This window comes from Ictalurus punctatus, chromosome 14 (assembly GCF_001660625.3).
Source record: "Ictalurus punctatus breed USDA103 chromosome 14, Coco_2.0, whole genome shotgun sequence".
Lineage (NCBI taxonomy): Eukaryota > Metazoa > Chordata > Actinopteri > Siluriformes > Ictaluridae > Ictalurus > Ictalurus punctatus.
The window spans coordinates 18,473,308-18,498,918 of record NC_030429.2 but is presented as its reverse complement, the minus strand read 5'-3'; the positions used below and the strand labels follow the sequence as shown (position 1 = coordinate 18,498,918).

Genomic DNA, 25,611 nt, shown 5'->3' with positions numbered 1-25,611 from the left:
AAGGAGAGATTAAGAGAGGAGAGGACAGTCTGAAGTGAACTGAAGTCGGTCTGTGAAAACACTGTGATCATTTTACATCCGCGATAATACGGAAAATGTATAGCAACTGCATAAATAAATACCTTTTGGAGTAGAAACAGTCTAATTCCTCGTTCTGTATTATAGGAAACAACACATTTTCCTCATTAAGTTATAGGTATAAATGCTCTAAAGCATGAAATTACCCTCGAGCCTCCCTCTCTAAATAACCTGGTTTGCAAACAAATGATCCATGTAAAAGTAGTAAGATGCAGATTATTAAAATAATAGGAGGGACTGAAATTTGCATCCACAGAACTATTCAGCGTGCACACTGCAATTACTTCACTCATGCCTTTCCTCCCTCCTCCTTCCCGCTCAGTCCCACCGAGTAGCAAGAACACGGTGCACTTTCGATCGCAAATGACACCAAACATTTCAAATAAACCCACAAACATGATTTCTCATACACAAGAGCAATAATTCCTGGCTTATGAATTGAAAAAAAAAAATAATAATAATAATAATAACGCACCCAGACAACAACCTTAACTTTTACTAGACTTTTGAAATCGTGTGGCTTAGCAGACACCGAATGCATTCTCATACATTTACAGCTGAATGCCCTAATCTCCCCGTCTTTTGCTTCACGATCCTTCACTCTCTTTCCAGAATAAACATAAACCGCTAACTTTGGATAGACACAATAACAACCCCCTTACACTCAAATGCCCACCAGCCCCCATGTTGGGTGACTCTCCCATATGGTCCAAATGGAGAGGAATGACTGTCCGTCCATGCTAAGATCTGCATTATGTTTGAGTTATAGTCACCATTTGCAATTCAGAGTGGCTCTTTGGAGAGTTGACCACCTTGGTAACACCCCATCAGTGTAGAGGTACACAGTGCAATCAGAGAGATTTACCGTGCTGAGCGGAAGCTTCCGGAGAGCACGGGGTGCCGGAGTACAAGCCATTCCCAGACTCCCATTCTCAAAAAAAGCCCTATTGGGCCACATTCTAGCGGAGAATAGCTGCCACATTTAATGAGAAAGATCCAGAGCAAGAAGAAGAAGGGGGGCGGAGTGAGAGAGAGATAGAGAGAGACAGACAGACAGATGATGAGGCAGAGAGACAGACAGAAAGACAAAGAGAGAGGGGGAAAAGAGAGAGAGAGAGAGAGAGACATGGACAATTTGCAATAATTTATCCAAATATCAAAATCTAATGTTGTTCCTGAAAGAATCATATTTTTCATTTCCTATTAGTCTCTAGAAGAAGCTGTTGTAACAGGAACTATTCCGATCACCTACTCAATAACATGTAGCCGACATCACGCTGTATTTTTAAACAAATGCAGCGCTGGTGCTCTCAGGCATACGGACAGCTGCAGTAAGCAGAGACGGCCGAGATGTCACTCATAATTACCATAAACATATCATACAATATGTAACATTGAATTAACCTTAATCGACTGCAGTTACAAAATTAGTTACAAAGTCAATAAGTCATTCGTGGGTCATATGTTTTAAGATTTTAAGAAATATTAAGTAATATACCACAGACTTTAATAATTCAAATAAAATAGAAATATTTTAACCTTTCCATGATGGAGGCCAGAATTATATATATATATATATATATATATATATATATATATATATATATATATATATATATATATATATATATATATAAAATCTGGTTTTCTGATACTAAACTCAAAATATACCTTCTTAGCAAGTAAAAATATCTTGAATGTAGTCAAATACATCTAGTATTTCCTATTATAAGATTGCAATAAACCAATAATAAGATTAGTATTAAATGTCTAGACGTCTACTAATTTCAAGATTTACATTTAAATTATTATCTGCCAATAGTCTTGTTCTATTGGCAGATAATTTTCCTTCTTTCTAGAAATAAACGCTAAATAATAATAAATAATCTCATAATAGAACAAGACCAGCTCAAGTTTAAATGAATAAAGTATTGTAGAAATGGGCCTAATAATCTTTGGTGTATTGTAATCTTATAACAGGAAATACAAGCCAAAATAGACGATATTCCAGATATTTCCACTTGCTAAGATGTCATTGTTGCCAGTGTATGTACTCTCGTAGGCATGACTCAACATATACTATAAGATGAAAAAAAATAAAAATACGACTATATTTCTAATTCATATTTCGTACAATTCTGTTAAACGTGTGGGACGGGTGTGCTGATAGTCAATTATTTTATTTTTTTTAATGACATGCTATTTATTACAATGGCATGTGTGAGGCAGAAGCCAAAAGTAAGCTGAAGAGAGATAATCAGAAGAAGAAGAAAGAAAAAAAAAGAGGAGAACAAGCATGGCTTTCCGATGGCTGGGGATCAGCTATTAGCCGAAAGAGAGAAAAATTGGGGCCTCTGAAACATTAATCAAACTCTTCACCTAGTGGGCAACCATATGGCGGAACAGCATGTGCATCGTGCAAACTTGCTGATCGCCAGTAACAGGGTGCAATTAATTCCGCTGGCTGCATCCAGCACAGGCCTACCAGTTTAGAGCCCAGGGAGAGAGGGCTGGGGAGGGGAAAAAAAAAAAAGTGCTGCTCTTCTTTTTCCTGCCCAAAAAAACAGAGGGATCAAATTCAGAGTGATGAACGAGGGGAAGAATCGGGCCCTTGTTCATAGACTCGAGAGAGAATGACTGCACGTGGATGAAGAGATCAGCAGAGGAAAGAAGGGAGTGGAGGAACAGAAAGAAAGACAAGAGAATGTCTCTAGACGTATCACTCATCCAATCACCGTACTCGAACATTAATATTCATGACCAAAACATTATTAACAAACGTACTAATCACAACCCTGCTCACACACTAGTTTGTTTTGGTAGGCGGGACTTGATTTTCCCTGCAGCATTCCTGATCCCTTCTTTTTCCATACGTTCCTTTTTCTCTTTCCTAATTTAACACTGACCCTCTTGGCCGGCTACTGTTCCGTCTTCACTTAGGAATTCTTGTCAAAAACTTCTGTTTTTCTTGTTCGGCAAAATTAGCATCTCTTTTATGCTCTTAATGAAGTGGAGGCTCCTTAACACATAACATGGAATATTTCAGTAGAGGAAATGAGATCCTGTTAGCTATTCCCCAGGTCCTTCGCCTCTCTCCGGCCCATACCAATATCTGAAATGACTTTGGGGATGTTTGCTTCATTAGAATACACTCCGCCTCCAAAGACTTATTGTTCATTTTCGACCATGTATTATGACCCTGGTGGGACACTGTTAATGAGAGGAACTCTGTGTAGCTCAACTTCCTGGGTGGACAGCTCTGCATTTCCTTGTTTTGTTTTTTTTTTTGCTTATGTCCAGAAGGCTAGCGCTGAATAATGAAGTGCATTCATCACAGGAACAACAACACTATCACATGTTATCAAACACCACACACACACACACACAGATTTGTACATACCTATAAATTACAAAAGTAATGTGCATGAAAAAAAAAAAAAAAAACACACATCTTTACATGCATGTACAGTCTTTTACAAATTAACCTAGAGCCAAAACATTGTTACAGTTTGAGGGTGGTGTCGCCCTGCACCCCACAAAGCAATCGTCTTTATGGCTGCCACTGGGCTCAGTCATCAGTGGATTTATGATTATTTGAGTCTGTGGGCCCTTGCGCTCAACGGGGACCTAATGAAGTGCTATTCAGACAGTCGTGCCTGTGAGCTTGGTTTTTGAGATTGGGTGCTGGTTAACTGTTTTCAGTTGCTGAAGGCTTGTGAAGACACCAAAGCCTTGCTCTAGCTGAAGCCTTCCAAATCAGTGCTACTCTATTAACCAAACATCATCCCATATTCCCCTCCCATTACAAAGGCACTTCTGAACAGTCACATCATAATCAATGTCCAGGGTGGTCTACAATGAAATAGGGGAAATTCCTTGTGTGTCTCTTATACAGTATATACACAATTTCTGTTAAGTCATACACAGACCCCCGGAAGCCATTTCATTTACAAATGGGCCTCGATCATAACCCGTGCCCCCTCATAACCACCCCAGGTCACACACAAGCCCCTCAATGACTCTGACCCTGACCCTTATTCCAACCCGTGAAACCGCATATCATCTCGCTCTCCATCTCCGATGTTTGTTTTTTTTTTCAAACAGTGAGAAAGTGAGAGCGACCGGCAACCATCATTAATCAATATGTTGGGCTTTATTTGTGATAATTCATCATGACACAATATTAATGGGTGGCTATGCCCTTCAGAGGTGAGCCTCATGCAAATGCAGAGGGGGGGAAGCAATTAACTTTCGAGCGACGCACAGATGATTATAAATGACAAGGATATGTCAATTACCGCAGCCAATAAAGAGAGACAGAGGCTGTGAGGGCAATCTATCCACTTTACAGCTCCTCCTCAGCCCATAGGCTCTATCTATACAGTGGAAGCGCTGCTCTAAAAGAGCACTTCATCGAGGCCCGGATGATGCGGCTGCTCAAAGACAACTTCTGATGAATTTTAATGCATTGAATGATCAAACTGACCAAATAACAGGGTGTAATACAATCAGAAACATGATGCACTTTTATGAAGTGGATGAATTTTTATTTTTTGAAGATTGAAGACAAAATTCCTCTAAGGACACTGCAGTCAAATACCCTGTGTCAAGACGGACACGCATCTAAAGCTAGTTTTACACTTTGTGATTGCAGCTGTCTTTTAAGACTGTACGAGATCCCACTAAAATCTTCGTGAATTCTATAACAGACTGCACAAAAACATGTTCTCCATGTCAGATAAGTCGATGAAAATCCTCTTATACGATTAAAGCCCTACGATTAAAGAAAATTACTATGTTCTGATCACGTCATCACTCAGCATTATTTGAGCTTTGAGAGTATGGGGTCTCAAAAACAGAAACAAACCCCTGCTATAACACAGTGTCCCAAATGTCTCCATACATAAGGGAAATTAACTTTTTTAGCAATAAAAAAATAAAAAATTCATACTCTATATTATAGATTTTTTTCAGATAGCCTTTAAAGTGCACCTATTATGTTTTTTTTTTCAAATATTACCTTTCATGTAGTGTGTTTTATAGCTGATTGTGAATGTAAAAAGTCTGCAAAGTTTTTTAAAAAATCAAAGCGCACGACAAGTAGAGTTACTGACTCCCAAAAGAAGGAACCGATTCTGTACAGCTGAAACGAGTCGTTAGTAATTCCAGACTTATTTCTTGTTCTAACCTACGTAGGTTTGTAACAAAAAGCCCCGCCTCTGGTCTTCACTGGCTGCTTGCTGACAGCGGTAGACCAATCACAACAGACTGGGACATATGACCAATCAGAGCAGAGTATGCTCACTGAAAGGAGGAGTTTAGGATGAATCCTTTAGAACGGATCATTTAACGAGTCGTTTGTGATACTGGGGGAAACAAGGTGATACTGCAATTTAAATTATGAGCACATAAAAGTGTATTTTTTTACCTAGGTACATGTAAATCTATAGTAGGAGAGCTTTAAAACAAAATTTGAAACAACATTTCAAAACCATAATACATGCGCTTTAAGAACACCTATGACCAAAGAAGAGCGTATTGAAATCATGCTCATGGCTGGATCGGGAAGCTGTCGCAAGATTGCGATGGACTTTAACACGAAACATGGCGGGCACATCACACACACGACACTGCTGCTAAACTTACTAACATATTCAAAAAGACTGTAAGGGTCGCAGACTGACTGAGAAGCGGACGTCCACGAACATCCACTGACGAAGGCACAACCGATGTGGTGCTCTACGAGACTTTTTTTGAGACTTTTCTGACACCCTGTAGTAGCAATGCTATGCTTAGAGAAAATAGATTTTAAAAGGATTTGGAGCTGTGCATGTGTGGGTAAAAGACGACAACCTGAAATGTTGGCATGCAGGCTGGCAACGTTAGATCAATTAATGAGAACGGTTTTATATGAATGGATTAATTAAACAATTTATGCACTGCCATTGCCTCTAACGTATTTGGAGCTGTCCCATGTGTTTCATCCTACTAGCAAGCAGACTCTCACCCACACGCAGGCCAAAGCTTCAGCTAGGAAGCCAAGGAGTGAGAGCAAATTAGCCTGATTTATAAGAGGGCCAGGATGGAGAGCTCGGCCGGTCAAAGAGACCAGGCTGACATCACTGAGATATAGGAATGCCCATTCGCATGTGTCAGAGCCAGGAGAAGCAGAAGGGAAGAAATAACTTGATAACTTGATGAAAGGAAATAACTCTGAACAGGAATCAGGTCGGAGGTTTTGTTTACTACAACACACCTGTATAAGATGTTCATATGTTTACAGAGACAAGAGAGAAAATCGTTCACATTTTGTGCTTACATAGCTTTAAGAAATCTATTTAATTTATTTCAATTCTGTTTAATCTCGGCAGTGTGACTATTCAGCTTTTGTAATGTAATTTCTGAGTGAAAGTATTGAACAACATTGTCTCTAAAGGTTAGCACCTGATTCTCAGTTCTTACCTCTGCAGTGCAGCTGAACACGAATGGGCTTATTCCTAGCCTTAGCGCAGAAAGGACAGTCCTGGCTAGCAGCCCTCTAATTTCCCAGCACTAAACAATCAACAACCACCAGGGGACCTGAACAGCACATTACAAGTTAAGCCCTCATTTTGTCGCCAGGGCAGAGGGAGATAAAAAAAAAAAAAAATCTAACGGAAAGGTGGAAAAGGGGGGGGGGGGATCTGAAACTTTCACTCTGCTGTGACCTGTGGCTGTACCCAAGGAGCAGTGAGGGAGCCCAGAGGTGTCAGAAGTATTTGGGTGGGTTTTCCTAGGAGCAAGTGTGGTTATTGTGTCGGAGGTCTGCTGGGGACAGGAGAGCAATATTGCTTTAATGTGCGTGATAGTGGAGAGGGGAGTGGATAGATTAAGACAGAATCCCAGACCAGCAGGAGCCCAGCTCCCTGAGCACAGCTCTGTTAAGCTGCACTACATTTAAGAATTAGTGCGTGTGTATGTGTGTTGAAGCAGTCGCTAAAAATAGTTACCACAACCAACGCTGCTAGTGATCAGAACTTTCCCAGTTAAATAAAATTCAACATACAAATTTATGCTCAATTAATTTGTCTAAACAAAGGACGAGCAAAAAAAAAAACAACCCCCGATTACAACATAATTTATTTAAATAGGAACAAGCATCATGAAGTAAATAGAAATGCAAATGTATTCTATGTAATCTCATGTTTATGGTTTACATGGGCAGTGATGATGCGCATATAGGGTGGGATAAAACACCTGTGATTAATGGCTCCATGTCATACAGCGGCACCAAAACCACTTGTTTAAATTGTTCACCATGAATAATTTTAACTAACAAAAAAAAAAAAAAAAAAAAAACACACACTGCTTTCCCATCAGAGGTACTCGATTATTCATTTGATAAGATACAATAAATGGCAGCTGAGAAATCTAAGCAAGGCTTTTATCCACAGCTGCTTTTCTCAAATTGCACGACAAAACATAGCTTTACCGATCACAGACAAAAGCATTCCGTTCCGTTTTAGTAAATCCGACTGCAAAGCCGCAATCCCTCACATAGGGCGCTAGATCGTAATTAGCATAATGCTTCTGAAAAGACGCTGATAAAGTATAACAACTTAGAGACGTGCAGTGAGATTCATCATTAGACAGGTTTATCCTTTGTTTTGTTTTGTGCACCAAAGCACATACAAATGTTTTAATGTGTTCAAAATTACATCCCATCAGTTCTCGAATTCAACGATTTTTAAACTTGCGTACTAGACGTGCGATCAGCAATGTAATCTTTCTGATTACTCACAAAGTGGAATGTAAGCGGATGTTTTTTGGATTACTTTGGATTTCTGGATCAGGTTTCATTATGCTTTTGTAGGGAATACTATTCTTGTCCCTCTTAGTTTTTGTATTTTTATTAAAAGAGTACATGTACTGCAACAGCCAAGCATAACTACTCCGTAGTTGTGTTTTAATACGGTGCCGGATGAAGGTGGTTTGTTCAGGGCAGAGGTAAAGGTTTCCCAGAACTGGTCAGCAAGGACAGACTATACATCCATTCGTCTCGCTTATCCAACACAGGGTCGCGGGGAGCCTGGGGCCTATCTTAGGGAACTCGGGGCACAAGGTGGAGGACACCCTGGACGGGGTACCAACCCATCACAGAACACAATCGCACACACATTCACACACCTATTCACATACTACGGATAATTTGGAAATGTCAATCAATCTACATGTCTTTGGACTGGGGGAGGAAACCGGAGTACCCCAGAGGAATCCCCCAAAGCATGGGTTGAACATGCAAACTCTGCGAACCCCAACCCTGGAGGGGTGAGGCAAACATGCTAACCACTAAGCCACAGTGTCGCACAGTAGATCATGGGGTAAGAGTCTTGAGGACAGTGAACAGGCCCTGCTGGATCACAAGGAAGGAACTTGCACACTACATTCAGTCTCTAACTCATCTGCTGTCCTCTCCAGTGCACATCGGGCCATCATGTGGTATATCGTGATCATGTGGAGCCAACTGGCCCTCCGCAACATACCCTTGAACACTTTCTCAACAAAGCGATACTTTTAAGCATGGTAAACCTGAGGAACCTAGAACACAAAGGGGCTGCCATGGAACAGTTGTCGTATTATTACCAGTACATATTTTCAGCCCACTCTGTTCCAAAAATTGTCCTTGTGTATCCATCTACTGAGATTTTAGCAAAATATGCAGATTTCAGCATTCAGCGAGGGCCAATTGAACATGTCCTGGAAGTACAATGGTGCTTTTCAGTCCCATATGGCAACCAAGGGGTGCGCATGCTTCAGATGCATTGTCACATAAATCATTGTGAAACGAAATACAAAACAAAATACCACCAGCGGTGAGCAAAATACACACGAAGGAAAGGAATCGAGCACTGGAATCGGCCCTCGTCTCGCAGACACGGATCAAGTTTGGAGAACCAGCGCTCTACTGTTCAATCTTTCCACCATCAAATTAGAGGTACACTCAAGGTTGCTTTACAATACAACGTGCAAAATGGCCTTTTGAACAAAAACAAAAATCTACTCATTATCACAATGTTGTGAACATCAACATGGCTGTCGCAAATCACCAAGAACTTGCTGAATGATATTTACTGTAAAGCGGTAAGTCAATCAAACGCCTAACAGTGTAGCTAGATATCTAAGCAGTTCGCTAGGAGCAATTTAACATTACCTCAAATTATAAGTCCATGTTGAATTTCAAAACTTGAAAAAAGACCCAGATACTAAAATGAAAACTATGTATTCTAAGTAGTTTTAGATACAAATTCCACACAAAGGTAAATTAGTTAGATATCATTTTTGTAGTTGGCTAGTTAACTAGCACACAGCTAGATCAGGCTTGGTTGCTTGCCAGCTCCCTAGTTGTAAGCAAGGAGAAGCAAAAAATAAGGCATACGATTACGGTGTTATATATTCTATATTTTTAGAAATGCTTTGGATGATCTATATACTGTGTTATGCATTTTATTTATTCTATACATTCTATGAGATCTGCCAAGGATCTTGCTTTTAACAGTTTATGGTTACATACTGTATGTTGTGGAACATCCACAAGACAACAAGTTAGTTCCAGTTATCATTTACGTTCTGAGAGCTATAAATAGCTGTTCCTACCTATAGAAAGCTTCACCATATCGACAATTATACACTGTCTATGTTAAATAATAACTTGTATAGCTTATCCTGGTCAGGGCCGCAGTGGATCCGGAGTCTATCCCGGGAAAAATCCTAATCTACAAAGATGAAGTGATTGAACCTGTAGTAGTCACTCTCCTACTACTTCATGATGGTTTTATTGAGCTGCGTTAATTATAGTTGACCCAATTTAGCTATCCCAATTCCCAGACAGCTCATGGTTATATATAAGGGTGGTAGAGTTACAGAGTATACAGGTACTATGGTAGAATCGCTACACTAAATACCATAGATGCCATATTATTTTTTTAAACGGTAGGATCGTCAGGTATGTGCAGCAGTTAATACTATTTTCACTAAAACGACACGTCTGACTTTTGCACAGTACACAAAGGTTAGCGACACTTCATTTAAACTAAATGCTTTACCTTAATCTTTGAAGATATCCTGCTTGCTAGTAAGCGAGCTAACATTACGCTAACCACTGAGTATAAATAATAAAATTAGCCTAAGCGAGCTAACATTATGCTAACCGCTGAGTATAAATAATAAAATTAGCCTAAGCGAGCTAACATTATGCTAACCGCTGAGTATAAATAATAAAATTAGCCTAAGCGAGCTAACATTATGTTAACCGCTGAGTGTAAATAATAAAATTAGCCTAAGCGAGCTAACATTATGCTAACCGCTGAGTGTAAATAATAAAATTAGCCTAAGCGAGCTAACATTATGCTAACCGCTGAGTGTAAATAATAAAATTAGCCTAAGCGAGCTAACATTATGTTAACTGCTCAGTGTAAATAATAAAATTAGCCTAAGCAAGCTAACATTATGCTAACTGCTGAGTGTAAATAGTAAAATTAGCCTAAGCGAGATAACATTATGCTAACTGCTGAATGTAAATAAGAAAATTAGCCAAAGCGAGCTAACATTATGCTAACTGCTGTGTGTAAATACTAAAATTAGCCAAAGCGAGCTAAAGTATGCTAACTGCTATGTGCTAGTAAGCGAGTTAATGTCACCAATTTTACGATTTCCTTGGAGTTTGTATAACTATAAAATAAACATATAAATATAAATACCTCTATAATATATCATTACAGTATCAAGACCGGAACATTCATGAATTATGTGCACAAAACAAACACTGTTTATTCATCTTTATCTTCCACATCACGACCCTCTGTCCTCCCACTCCTAGCTTTTTCACCAGGTGATCCAACGTTATTTTATTTTATATAGTTTTTTCCATCCTTCCCAAATGACTGTCGCTCTCCCCTTCAGACTCTTCTCTCTCTTTCTTGCCTTTTTCTGACTATCAACAAAAGTAAGAGTGACTGTCTGTGTCAGTGCAATAAAAAATGAAAGTGGTACCGTAAAAGCCCATGACAGCTAAAACACTTTACACACATTACAAATCTCTCTATGTAAGTATTGACCAGTTTGTAATAAACATGCAGGCTAACGTAACTGTGGATATAATACTCAGCAAGCTATGATAGTGAAAATAAATGAAGATGAATAAGAGCGTTCAAAATAGATTAAACCTGGATCACTTCAGGTACGTCAGTGCAGTTTTATCCATGTCAAAATTTCTACTATAGCATCTGTTAAAGTAACGGTTTCTGTTTTTTGGCTCGGTTAAGACGTTAACCGTTAAATTCCCTGAGGTGGTCTGATCGGTCCTGTGAGGACATGCATCGATAGAGAAGTGTTCCTATTGGCTGCAGCCTGTAGGTATTATGGCCAATCAGGAAAGTCTACATTGTGCAACCATACACAGAATATCCCCGCTACGCTTATGTGCAAAACTTGAATTTCAAAAAACAACCAGTCAATAATATTTAAAGAGAGATTTTGGTAAAGTTATAATTTTTTAAACTACATTTTAGTCTTGTCTTTTTCGTCAACAATATTGCATGTTGATATGGTCACAGTTAGTGTTTAATTAAATCGGTGTCGTCTCGTCACCGTCTCGTCTTCGCTGTGGAAAAATTGACGAACATTTTCCGTCGTAGTTTTCATTAACGAAATGAACACTACTCAGAAGCTTACTGTACAGACTGAAGCACCTTCACCAATTTTTCCCTTTTTTCATGTTGTCTCATTACAGCAAGTGTGAAGGAGTTCTACTAACACTCCTGAGCGCACTCTTCTGGTACAGGAGCCTGAAACCTCAAACACTTACTTTGTTTCTTTCTATATATTCCTTCTCAAACTCTCAAACGATCGCACTACAGAGTTTACCACCAGAGTTTACTTTCTTATTGACTCTGATACTGCTTTTCTGGAGCGAATGCACATGTTTTCAGATCTCTGCTCAGATGTCTGTTCATGGCACTCAGGAAAGCAAAACAAGTGGGAATGACACACAAAAAAAATGTTTCTTAACAGGCTACTGTATCCAGAGAGGCAAATAACTTCACCTGTTATTTATGAAAAGACAGCAAATGCTTGACTGAGCGGTTAGCACTGCCCTGAGTGTTGTTGAGGAAAATTAAATATGGTCACTTATCTAATTACAATGGCATGTCTGTCTGCCTCGATGCTAATGCACATTTTAAACATTACAAGGTTGATCTTTTCTCTACTCACTCGCTCGGTAAACCTCTGCGGATCAGCAGGGTTCACCCTAATTGGTTCCAAAGCACCTCCTAATAACACAACACCACTTTAGCTGCACCGGCCATGTTAATTTTCCTCTTGATTGGAAATAGAATTCTGCAAAAACAATGAATAAATGGTAACATGAGGCTAGGTGGGCAATTAACATGATTACAAAGTGCCTCCTTAGCATTTTTGACACCAGTAGGAAAAAGGCAAACATGCTCAAAATCAGGGGAAAACAGTTATTCTGGTCAACAACCATGAGCCTTGATCAGAAATGTAGTCCGACCCCCCCAAACCCCATAGACTCTACTAAACATCTCTCAGGGGATTATGAATCAGAGTTAAGCAGAATTTTACAGGCAATCAAGAAAACTAAATCTCTCTCTCTCTCTCTTTCTTTCTCACAGACACACACACACATACAACACAATTATTAACCAACAGTTTGACCCCAATTTATAGTGTCAGTTCCCTTTAAAATAACAGTGATGTAATGTATCTTCCTTACTCATCCCTCTTACAGATTTGGCTCAAATGTAAATGACAAATGCAAACATAGACTCAGTGAAACAAAACTTCCTGGCTGAGGCAGACACCAGATTTCTAAACACTGTGCCAAATACACAAAATATCATTATTATAGTACACCAAGTGCCATTATTTTTTCATTTACAGGGTTGCAAACTCATCAGGAGTGAAAAAGGTGACAAAGATGTGAACCCCCTATGGAGGTTCAGGGGCATGACCCAGGGGCATGACCCAGGGCCCTAATGTCAGTAACGTTATACAAGTGGAATTTGGAATAAGAAGTATGCTAGCTAACTCTAGACCACATGGAAATAACATTGACACTAAACGTTACATCCAAAATGTGATGGCTAGCACTCTCTAAATAATTTTTTTTTTAACTCAACCTTATCAGGCTAATTAACAGTACCATGCTTCAAGCTCAACATATCATCATATAAGCCAACTAATGTTATCATAACGCTACTGTAAGAGATTCTTACCTTAAGGCAGTGCTTACCAACCCTCTTCCTGGAGATCTACCTTCCTGTAGGTTTCGTCTCTAACCAAGATCACCTGTTTTAATTGATCAAGTACTTCTTAAGGCGATGATTACATGGTCATGTGGGCACGATTATGGTTGGAGCTAAAGTTTTCAGGAAGGTAGATCTCCAGGAACAGGGTTGGTGACCCCGCCTTAAGTCATGTGGGCAGTCAAAAGCAATGAATCCCATACATTTTTAAACGCATGCAATCTTACTGCCATTAATTTGAGTAGGGAATCAAATTTACTGCATCTGTTCACCAAGCCATTAACAAATTGATTGTTTATTTATTTATTTTTTGTTAAACATTTTTTTGCTCTGGTTGGCCAAATGGTTCAGATATGAAAAATAAACAGTTATTGTTGTCATATAGTATTGTCAACTGGAACAACCCTCTGCGTGCATTTCTACGTGTAGCATAAATTGCGCTGTGTGGTGTATATTCGATTACTATGGGTTGTAATCAAAGTTGAGTTAGTAGTGTAGTGAGGATTTATCACTGAAATCGGTATTCAGACCTCAGACATAATGACAGACTTAAGTGCTATCCAGACAGTTACGTGAGATTTGTGCACGTGGGGTGGAGCCTAAAACAGAGGCGTGTCCCTGTTACACATGATTCTGACCATGGACTTTTCTTTTCTTGTGATATCAGCTAGAGCAAGGAGAAGGAGAAGGAGAAGTATTAAATCCAGCACTGACAGCTGGATGTAACCACAATCTCATGCTGCAGTGTATGATTTCGGATGTAAATACACTACAACAACTATGGAATGCTTTACTGATTTACAATAATTATTGGATACATATGACATGACGCTACTAATGAATTAACAGTATACTCTCTGTAAAGTTCAAGAAAAGTGTTTTATTTGCCGGTAGGAGACCGAATCGTAATCAGAAACACTGCTCGTCTTGTGATGTTCGTCTTTGTGTAAATTATGAACTATATACTATACTTCCTTAAAGTAAAATGTAAGCATAGCAAGTGAATGCTTGGTCACACACATTATTATTTCATTGCCTCAATTTAGTGTCTTCTGGCTTCAGTATGTTGCATGCACATGCATGAGAGTGTACTAAAGAGACAATAAGGATGTGCTGGTCTGGATCAAGTGCTATTCTGCTAAATAATCAGGCTGGAAGCCATACTATTAAATGAAACCAAATTTGCAGTGATTCCTGTGATCATTACAACCATATCTATACATGCAGCAATATATTGATAATATGCTATACTCCCATTATATGTTTCTTTCAATACTTACCATTTTCTCATATTGGCATTTTTTTTTATTGTGTCTTGCTTTTATGAGGGTGAGTCAAATGAAAATTTTGAAATGTAACATAAACTACAGAAAGACTACATAAAAGTTGTAGTTGCAAAAGTAAAAATGTACTACTGGTCTATTGATCTCAATAGCCCTGGCACCTTAAACCGGATATACCTTTGTTGAACCTACTTGCAATAAACAACGCAAAATAAATACATTTTACAAAAATTAAGGATTTCGTCTGACTCACCCTTGTATGTTACACTGTATTACAGTTGAAAGCAAAGGGGGGCCAAAAGTGCTATTTCCTTTTTCTCTCCCCTAATTGTTTTATGGCAAGTGGTGGTCTAGATGCTGATGAAAAACTCCATCTCAGGCGGATCTACGCAAGAAAAAATTTGGCAAGCCCAGAAGTGAGAACTACACACAGATAATCTGCATACTCCTAATGGTGTGCTTAGAAAATCTACTTAAGGAGTTGCGTAACCTGTCTCTGAATATACATAATTTTCCCTGTGTAAATATTGATGTAACTGAATATAGCTCAATATGAAAGGAGCACAATGATATCATCAAAACAACAGTTCTGTTTCACTCAATTAAAACTGCCAGGGGCTGGTGAAAATCAACAGGATGCCTTCTTGAGCCCTGGTGTCTATCCTCTGTGGCAGGATGGCCAATATTCATCTAAATAGTATAGTATCGCAAGGCAAATACCGGTCAAAGCAAAAAAAAAAAAAAAAAAACAAATAAATGTTCTACATCCTCACCTTTGTGGATAATGTGTTGCTGATAAACTACTTACATTTACAGTTACATTTATTCATTTAGCAGACGCTTTTATCCAAAGCAACTTACAAATGAGGAAATACAAGCAAGGCGATATACCAAGCAGAGAACAATACAAATAGTGCTACAATGCAAGAGTTTTAATTGCGCTCCAGAGAAGCAAAATGCGCAGAGTAGAGGTGTAAGTGTAGAATGTTTTTTAAAGGCGGTGGGGTGGGGGGGTTGAGGATAAGTTAGGGGTTAGTTAAATGTTCATGCAAGAGGTACTGTAAGGCTGAAACTTCAGTCATCAGATCTAGATTTAAGCTTGAAAAACAATAGAATTACATCTGGCAACCACAGCATATGAGAAGAAAGGGTCTTTAGGAACCAATTCAACCCTTAGGTCTAGAATTGGATTAAAACCACCATCCTTCTTGAAAATAAGGAATTATGTTGAGTCTTGTGTTGAACTATGGGGCCTGCCTTTTCAACCTAAACTTCTTGAGTCAGAGCAGCAATTCTGACGTGGTCTGAACTCAATAAGGTTGATGCATCACTAGTTAGTTACAGTTTCATTTAAATAGCACTTTTCCAGACAATCAAAGCGCTTTACATAGTATGCTTGGGGGGGGGGGGGGCCTCCTCAACCACCACTAGTGTGTAGCATCCACCTGGATGATCAGACGGCAGCCATAGTGTGAGAGAACGTCCACCACACATCAGCTACTAGTGAAGAGGATTAGTGTACGTTTCCGCACAGTTCTGTGTATCTGTTTTTTTTACTTTCTCTAAATCCCATCGGCTGTTTCATTCTTAACCCCCCTTTTTAAGTGGCCACGTCGCACAACCATAAAGCTCTGCAGACAACCCCATAAACACCACTAACAGCAGTCTCAGTCTTAATGCAGTTTTAACGTCTAAATTTAACTCTAAATTTAGCCGCTATATTCTTAACAAAATCAAAGTGCGTATATCAAATGAACTCTTGGTACTGTTAGATGCGATCAGTTCCATTTGTGATCACACAGATAAGGAGATGAGCCAAGAATGTGTTCATAATTCAGACTTACTGATATTATTCTGTGATGATTTCTGAAGTAACAAACTGAACTCATCTCATCAGAGACTGGACTTAAACAGCACTGATTGTAGTGCTCCAATTTTCTCTGTGCCACTGTACCGGAAGGAATGATTTTGTATTTTGCAATTCTTTTGCGAGCTGTGCCCTAGTGAGAATTTCATTAACAAAAACCATTACAAAAAGTGTTGAAGACGATGACGAGATGACACCGGCGTCAGTAAACACCATGACTAGACCAACACGCGATACTGTTGAGGGAAAAAAGACGAGGCTACGATGTAGTTTCAAAAATAAAAACTTTACCAAAATGTGTTTTTTCTAAATTATAATCCAAATTATATCCAAAATGGCATGAGCGGCAGTTTCCTTTCCTGTGCTGTGCGCGGCATATCAGGACTAAGTAAGCACAGTGGGGAGTAGATTTCAAGCTAACGTTCATTAAATAACGACAGCAACAGTTGGACTTGGGAGAAAGAGAAGATCTATTATTTGGGCCCATTTTCTCTATAATGAGGCTGAGGGGGGAAAAAACAAATGCCTTATTATACTGGAAAGTAAGCAATGTGGACACACAATATATGGAAAGAATACAACAAACCTCAAGTGGCGTATGAAGGCTAACCACAGAGAAATTAAGGTAGGTTAACATCTTGGTGGTAATGTTAGGTTGTTTTTTGAAGCTATATTAAGACAATTAGTAAGGCCATGGTAATAGTCTTATGGCTAAAAATGTTTTCATTGACTAAACCTAGACTAAAATACTTACGGTTTCTTTGACTAGGATAAAACTAAAATACCCAGACGTTTAGTCAACTAAAACTTTTTTTTTTTTTAAAAAAGGATACATTTGACACAGGGCTAAGACCATATAAAAAAAGCTGAGTAAATGAACACTACTCTGTCCTAATGTGAAGTTGAGCAACTGAAAGCATCAACCTGAAGGTGACAGCCATAAAGTACACGATTAAGGCAAATCAGATCGTCCTTTATGTGATCTGCATGAATTTCTTTAAAGCAAATCATATCATGCTGGGATTTCAAAAGGAAAAAATGTAACCCAGGACTTAACAATAACCACGTGATTCCTCCTGATTTCCTGCCTTCACTTTGTGAACCTCACAACAACTCATGCTAAGGATCGGGCAATTCTTGCTATGTATAATCTCAGAGCATCTAACAACTGAGACGGTCACAGACATCGGTCATTATACTAGCTGTTAAATGTCAGCGTTGGGGTCGGAACAGGCTGAATCAGTGACGATGTTTTTACAGATTCGAGCTATGCTGTGATTAGTAAGCATGTGCAGGGGGAGAGAATGACTAGTAAGCACATTTGCGTGAATAATACAGTGATCTGCAGAGAACTGTAAAAACCAACGCAACCTGGCTCTACTCTAAAAATATACTATTGTCTTTCTACTGACCAGCAATGCTTAATTTGTTGAAATCAGCAGCCCAGCCCTGCCGACACACACACACACATACACACACACACACACCAACACATGAGTCAACATCAGCATTGTGACACCACACGAGAAACCCAAAACAACCAAAGATGCAAAATATCTACTGTGATGACCAGGGCACGCTGCCAACACAAACCATCATATACCACCATAATGCTCAAGCAAAATGAGTAGTCAGCTTTAACGTGCATTTGCTTACAGATACAATTTGCAAAGTAATATTTATTTGTAGAACTCACAGCAATATACAACTAAGCAAAATTATTCCTCATGTAATTCTAGCTGACAGCTAAGTATTACTTAGCTAAGTACAAGTATTTAGTATTACAGAATGTTTTGTTCAGGAGACATCAAAATATCTTTATGTAAATAAATAAATAAATAAATAAATAAATAAATAAATGTGTGTGTGTGTATATATATATATATGTGTGTGTGTGTGTGTGTGTGTGTGTGCATATATATATATATATATATATATATATATATATATATATATATATAAAAAACACACACTACCCATCATAAGTTTAGACACACTCATTGTCACATTTTATAATAATAATTATGTTGTGATAAAAAAATCCAAAATAAACCAAAATAATTTCATATTTTAGCATCATCAAAGTAGACACCCTTTTTGACTTAATTTGACTTCTTTTTTGCATAGTTTTCTTCAATAAAAATATGTGCATGTGTGTGTGTGTATATGAAATTAGGAAAAACATGAAATACATGAAAAATATTAGTGTTGTTATTATTATTATTATTATTATTATTATTATTATTATTATAAGTGTACAAGTACTTCTGTAGCCACAGGTCACATCCACTCCAATACTACTGCTCTCATTACTCATGCTAGGATATCAGAGATACGGGAGTCAAATCAGATCCCGGGTTTTTAATCAGAAAATGAGAATCTTAGCATGATCAGCTCTATTTCTGACATTTTTATCCAGTCATTCTTCAAAATGATAGCAAGCGTGACAAATTCTTTTGAATAATTGTAATAAGTGAAGGTTTTTTAATGTCATGACTTTATAAATGTTTCTGCTGGTTCGTGTGTGTGTGTGTGTGTGTGTGTGTGTATATATGTGTTTATGTGTGTGTATGTGTGGGTGTGTGTATATGTGTGTGTATATGTGTGTGTGTGGGGGGGTGTGTGTGTGTGTGTATATATATGTGTGTGGGGTGTGTGGGTGAGTGTGTGTATATTTGTGCGTGTACATTTGTGTGTGTGTGTTTATATGTGTGTGTGTGTGTGTGTATGGGTGTGTGTATATGTGTGTGTGTATATGTGTGTGTGTGTGGTTGTGTGCTAGTGTATATGTGTGTGTGTGTGTGTGTGTGTGTATGGGTGTGTGTGTGTGTGTGTGTGTGTGTGTTGTCTTGGTGCAGTTACATTAACTAAAACATTGCTTGATTCAAGCTGTCAGAGCTGAAGAATTATACAGCATCAAGGAGTGTCTTTGTTCAATTAGATATTTCAGGCAGTTTATAGTGCTTTAGATTCCCCTGTAATCTATCGACATCCTATAATTAATCAACTAATTCACAGTCTCAGGACGGCTGTAATTACAGCACTGGTAATAGCTTATTCTTTACGCTCCAGCTCCTACATTTCATTTGTTTATTTTCCCACAGTCATAAATCTAAGGGAGCGTCAGGAGTGCCACAATATTAGTGCAATAATCAGAGTTAATTATCAGATGGCCCTTCCGCTCTCATTCCACTAATAACACAGGCTATCAAGGAGATCTGCCTCACCGCAGACTGGAAAACACTCAAAGGTGTTTCATCCAAGCAGCTTCAGTAAGCCTAGTATTAATAACTAATAGGTGAAAGTAACAATATATAACCAGACATACTATTTATTGAGAACATTGATGGAACAATTTGGACAATTTATTATTCACCCTCAACCCCCACTGCTGTTTTCTGTCGATTTAGAACAATTAAATCGCGTTCATAGCTGCAAAACTCCTTTCATATGATTTATAAATGATCACAGGACAATGCAGCTTTTCTCCTATAACTGAATTTCATTCCGAGATATAGACCTGCATTTACACACTCACCCACTCCTCTAGGATCCGGTTAACTGCTTTACTGCTGCGAGCTTTGTTCCGGCAGGCTAAGATCACATGGGCACCATGAAGGGCAAACGACCTCGCTGTTTCAAAACCTGCAAAGTGTGAGAGAGAGAGAGAGAGAGAGAGAGAGAGAGAGGGAGAGAGGGAGAGAGGAGATAAAATGACACGAGTCCTCTTTTTCATATAATGCCACAAAAATTATCGGTGCTCTTCCTCTTTATTTGGGACTGAACAGATGGGGAAGAGGAAAAGAAAGATGGGCTAATATCTCCACATCACTTCCAGCTTTACGCTACTCGCCATCAACCTCTGATGAAAATGATTGAGGCTGCAGAAGCTGTTATGAGTTTCTCCGTTGCTGAAGTCTGAAGTAAGACCTTGGGCACTTGGCTACAGATCCTGTCACTAAAAAACAGACACTATACTGAATGTGACCACAGATGGGGATTATATATTGATTATAGCAATGAGATGTAAAAATGCAAAGGCATCAGAGCGGTGTTGTTAGTACAGGTAAACATACCTGCCTGACCAATAACACTGACATACGCCAAGAAAAGTTCATCATTCAGCCAGGGGCGGACTTAGCACCAGGCAAACCGCACTGGGCCCCCAAAAAATGCAAATTATATATATTTGTAATTATTAATGCTAAATAACGTATGCTGAAAATTTTTATATCAATTTTAAAACACTGAAATGAGGGAACCAATCCTATATTCTGCCTAGAGCTCCCAGATCACTAAATCCACCCCTGCAATCAGCAGCCTACTTAGCACTAAAGAGATGACCCATAAGTAGAGATATGACTACAATTTCAATTCCAAAATCACAAGTTTAAAGCCATTTGAAAAGGTTACAACACTCCACGAAAATACTGAACTAATTACATGGGCATAAGAGGAAGCTTATATTCAAATCGAGCATACCAAAAACAAAAAGGTTATTTAAGGAGAGCCTTAGGCTATTGTTTGGGTTGTTTTGCTGACCTGCCATTTTACATTGTCCCTTTGATCACACAAAGTGTGTTTAAAGTTTTTTTTAAAGCTGGCATCAGCACTTTAGGAGGCACAATGGGCATCAGATTTTGAGGTCTGAAGAGCTGGAAATAGACAGAGTTGGAGATGATGGCCAACAGTGGAACGTCCTGACAATAATGAAGTTAAAGAGAGGGGCGTTTAGAATAAAGAAAGGCCCTCATGCAGCACAGACATGTGATAACTGCTTGCTCTGCTCTGTGAAATAACCCCTGCCCATGTCACTTGTAAAACATACTACGCTGGCATGGCCGAGAAAAGAGCTGACAGGCCAGCACGACTCAAACAGAGAACCATTGCTCAATTCTTCCCCGCTCTCTCTCTCTCTCTCTCTCTCAATTCTCTCTCTCTTCTAGAAGGCATCTCTGGATATGACACCTGACATCTGTCTATTATGAATGACATCTCTTAAAATCTTCTTAGAGTTCACACATGAATTAAATACTTATGCCTTAAGCCTCCATGCGTGGCCCATTCAAGTAACCTTTGACATTAACCGCTCAATCAGACACTTCAGTGTCTCCGAGGTTGTGAAAAATGGGCGCGTTACTTTGCGCATGACTAAACCACACACTACACACCACACACGACGCACGCTCGGTTGATAAGCTGACCTTACACTTCTTTGTAAACTAAATGAGGCTGACAGCGAGTCACCAAGATTCCAAACGACAGACCGTCTGTGCGATAGGTGGATTAAAATGAACTTTAATTCGATTAAGTTTTAATCTGATTTTCATTAAAAGCCAAACTAGACGCCCTAATTGTGAGACGAGTGCTAAAGAGTAATATCCATTAAAACTCAAAATTGGAGACGGATAAGAGCTCCTTTCTGACAAGTGAAGCATGGAATTAAATTATATGACACCTTATTAGGAGTAATGGAGAGAACACTGTGCATCCCCATGGAGAGTTCTTATCCTAGAAAATGAAAGCGCAAGGGAAAAAAAAAAAAGAATGCTTTCCTTATTAATAAACAGCCATAAAAACCCAAAGCACGTGTGTAAGAAATCAAAAAGGAAAACGTATAAATATTACCAGAATGTGAAAATTGAAAAAGGATGTCATGAAAAATAATGTTGGCAGCTGTTGGGCTTGAAACGTGAGTTAATTAAACGCTGATATTTTCATAATGGGAAACAAATTAGAACATGTTTAACAACAGACGCAACCTGGTGGGTGTTGTTTAAAGAAAACAATGATCCTCGACATTAATTGAAATATATACGAGAAACACGGTGCGCCCCTCCCACCACCACCGCGCCGAGAAAGAGGCAGATCGGAGTAAAGCTCGAGCTAGGAAAAACAGTTTTATGTTGTTTGCAGCCTCTCAGCCCTGCTCACACAATACACAAGGCCAGATGTGGATCATCACCCAGTGCTAGATATGCAAATGGAAGTCATGGACATCAGCCAATGGTGGATTAAACGCAGTAAAATAAGAGACAATTCTAAGCTATTCAGTAGTAATTGCGTTTTCTAACATTAAGGCAGATTTGTACAAGTGGAATTGAGATGGACTTTGAGGTGCAGATGTGGAATCAATAAAGGGATGAGATGTTTCAGAGACTGGCCCAAGGGTCAGATTATGGGTTTACTGCTGTGTCTGTTCCAGGCCATATCCTGGTCTGTACTGGGAGTGCTGTTTATACAGAAACACAACTTGACCACTAACACAAATGATGTGTTTTGCTGTTGCATATAATTCAAAAGGTTTGCTTTCTATTTCTTCTTTTCTGCAACTGACTCAACACCTTTGCTCACCAAATAGGATGTGACTCTTTCATTTAATACATCACTTTAAAACATGTCTGATTTACATTTATGGTATTTTGGCATTTGCCCTTATCCAGAGTGACTTACATTTATCTCATTTATACAACTGAGCTGTTGAGGGTTAAGGGCCTCGCTCATGGGCCCAGCAGTGGAGCTTATCGATGCTGGGATTTGAACTCATGACCTTCCTATCAGACATCCAATGTCTTTACCACTGAGCTACCATTAGCTGATTTATCGCACGATCTTGTCCGTCATTCAAATAAATGCATCCTTATTTTCGGGACAAAACATTTTATGTTCCTGATCCGTGCATCCGTGCAAAATGGACAGTGACAGTACTTCCAGTGAAGATGAATATGCATCTTAGTTGTCCTGATTGTGCAGAAACTCTGAACTCGCCTAATTTATTTAAAGCTGAAAGTACAGTGATGTTTATTGTCTCGTTCCAGAACCGAGATCGTGCCATGATTGACCTATATTAGTGGCAGCAGTAAATTAAAGTCCAACCATTTGAATTGCATCGTTGTTTTCTTATGTTCTTTAGAAATTTAATTCCTCACACACATAAATACTTTGAGCCAATCAGCAGCCATTTTTATCCAGAAATAATGCATGCATTATCTGTTTCTTTTAACCAATTAACAAAATATTTAGATTTGGTCTGGATAATGATCTGCATTCTCATTTCACATTAATGTTTTTTTTCCATCCGTTAATTATGTGGCCTGTGTGCAAAAGGTTTTTCAATCTAGCTTTTGGGCACAATTTATATGATGTCACATGACATTATTTTATAGCATTTATCTACAGGGTGTCCCCAAAGTCTCCATATATTGGGGAAGTTAATACTTTTCCAAAATTTTTCATACTTAGTTCATTGTTTTGTTAAGATAGCCTTTAAGAGCGGGCACATGGTGGATTAGTGGTTAGCACGTTTGTCTCACACCATTCCCACTGTGGCCCTGTGTGTATAGAGTCTGCATGTTCTCCCCGTGCTGCGGGGGTTTCCTCTGGGTACTCCGGATTCATCCTCCAGTACAAAGACATGCATGGTAGGCATGTGGCATGTCCAAAGTGTCCGTAGTGTATGAACGGTTGAGTGAGTGTGTGTGTGATTGTGCCCTGCAATGGACTGGCATCCTGTCCAGGGTATACCCCGCCTTGTGCCCCATGCTCCCTGGGATAGTCTCCAGGTTCCCCGCAACCCTGTAGGATCATCTCATGGTTGGATCAGGAAGCTGTCGCAAGATTGCGATGGACTTTAACAGGAAACATGGCGATCACATCACACACAACACTGCTGTCAAACTTATTAACAAACGCAAAAAGACTGGAAGTGTTGTGGACCGACCGAGAAGAAGTGGACGTCCACCAACATCCAGTGACGAGGACATAACCGACATGGTGCTGGCAAACACAGTTCCCTATGTACGGAGACGTTTGGCACACACTGTATATCAGATATTAGATTTTCAGAAAACAACTAAAGATTTACTGATAGATAAATAAATAAACAAATATATTTTTTCAAACTATTGCAGTGAATCAGAGAATAAGAGAACGTAAAAAGCACTTAACCTGTTTAGCTCTACTGACCCAATGCTTCACATTACAGTTCTCTTGCAACCAGTGTACTGAACACATTTTGCTCTGTATATCTGTTTCATTCATAGTAACCTACAGAAAAATGTAGAAATCAGCCTTGAATTCACTGAAATGAATTTTCTTCTTCAAACAACATAAATATACTGGCTGATATCTAAAAGCTTAACATAACATGACATCTGTACACTTTTAGAAAAAGGATTCGTCAGATTTTTCTTTTGAAGTGTTTTTGACTTTCTTAAGAAAAGCAATCGAACCTTTTCCCTTTGCTGACAGAGAAACACTTATCGAGTTCTTAAGGGTTCTCGATTTGACCTTTGCGCACCATTCTATACCTGAGTTTAAGTTAAAGTTATGCCCTCCCCTTTCTTGTACATGATGCTACCTGGGACACAGATATAATGACGATATAAAATGCTGAAATATAAGACGATATAGTTTTTCAGAGCAGCAGGTGTTTGATATATATTTTGGGGTTAAAGTGGAAAGTCTAGTGTTACAGAGCGTCCATGACGAGCTCCAATTCCCTCCATTAATAACAGCCCACTTTCATTTTGGATCAGGAAGACGTTGTCACAACCCAAAGTAAAATGTATGGATTGTAATTACTGGAGTTGGGGTGGTGAGAAGTTCCACCTGAGCAGCCTCATGCTGTTCTATTACCCCCACCTCCCTGCTCATCCTGCCCCCGACTGCCTTGTACAACCTCTCCTGCACCACCTCCCACACTCCAGCCTTGACCCCAGCGGCTAGGGCCAACTCCCACCGCAATTTTTCATCATGCCCTCCACTCTCGCCGGTCACCGTATCCCCACAGCATCCTCTCGCACCAGACCACTCTGTCACAACACACCGAGTCTGAATTTGAGCACTGCTTTTTTATTTACTGTCATCAGCACTGACACACACACACACACACACTCCAACAAAGTGAAAAAGACAAAGAAATACCCCCACAAGTGTAATACTTCTGTTCTGGGTGAGATACGATTGGGGTCATCATTACCTCCTTTTAAAATCCTTTATGTCTTCAGCACATATGTATTCTAGTCCCTGCGCTCTCGCCTATTCATCTGCCTCGCAATTGTAATCATTATTGAACTTT

The 25,611-nt window shown here is 39.1% G+C and overlaps 1 protein-coding gene across 3 annotated transcripts in view; it reads right to left on the bottom strand.

The window, feature by feature from the left end:
- wwox (WW domain containing oxidoreductase) overlaps positions 1-25,611 on the bottom strand; it is a 177,486-nt gene that overhangs the window by 143,661 nt on the left and 8,214 nt on the right. For all 3 annotated transcript variants that reach the window (XM_017485071.3, XM_053685888.1, XM_017485069.3), the window contains exon 5: positions 20,071-20,177. In XM_017485071.3, coding sequence (XP_017340560.1) covers positions 20,071-20,177 — 107 coding nt within the window. The remainder of the gene's footprint in view (positions 1-20,070; positions 20,178-25,611) is intronic.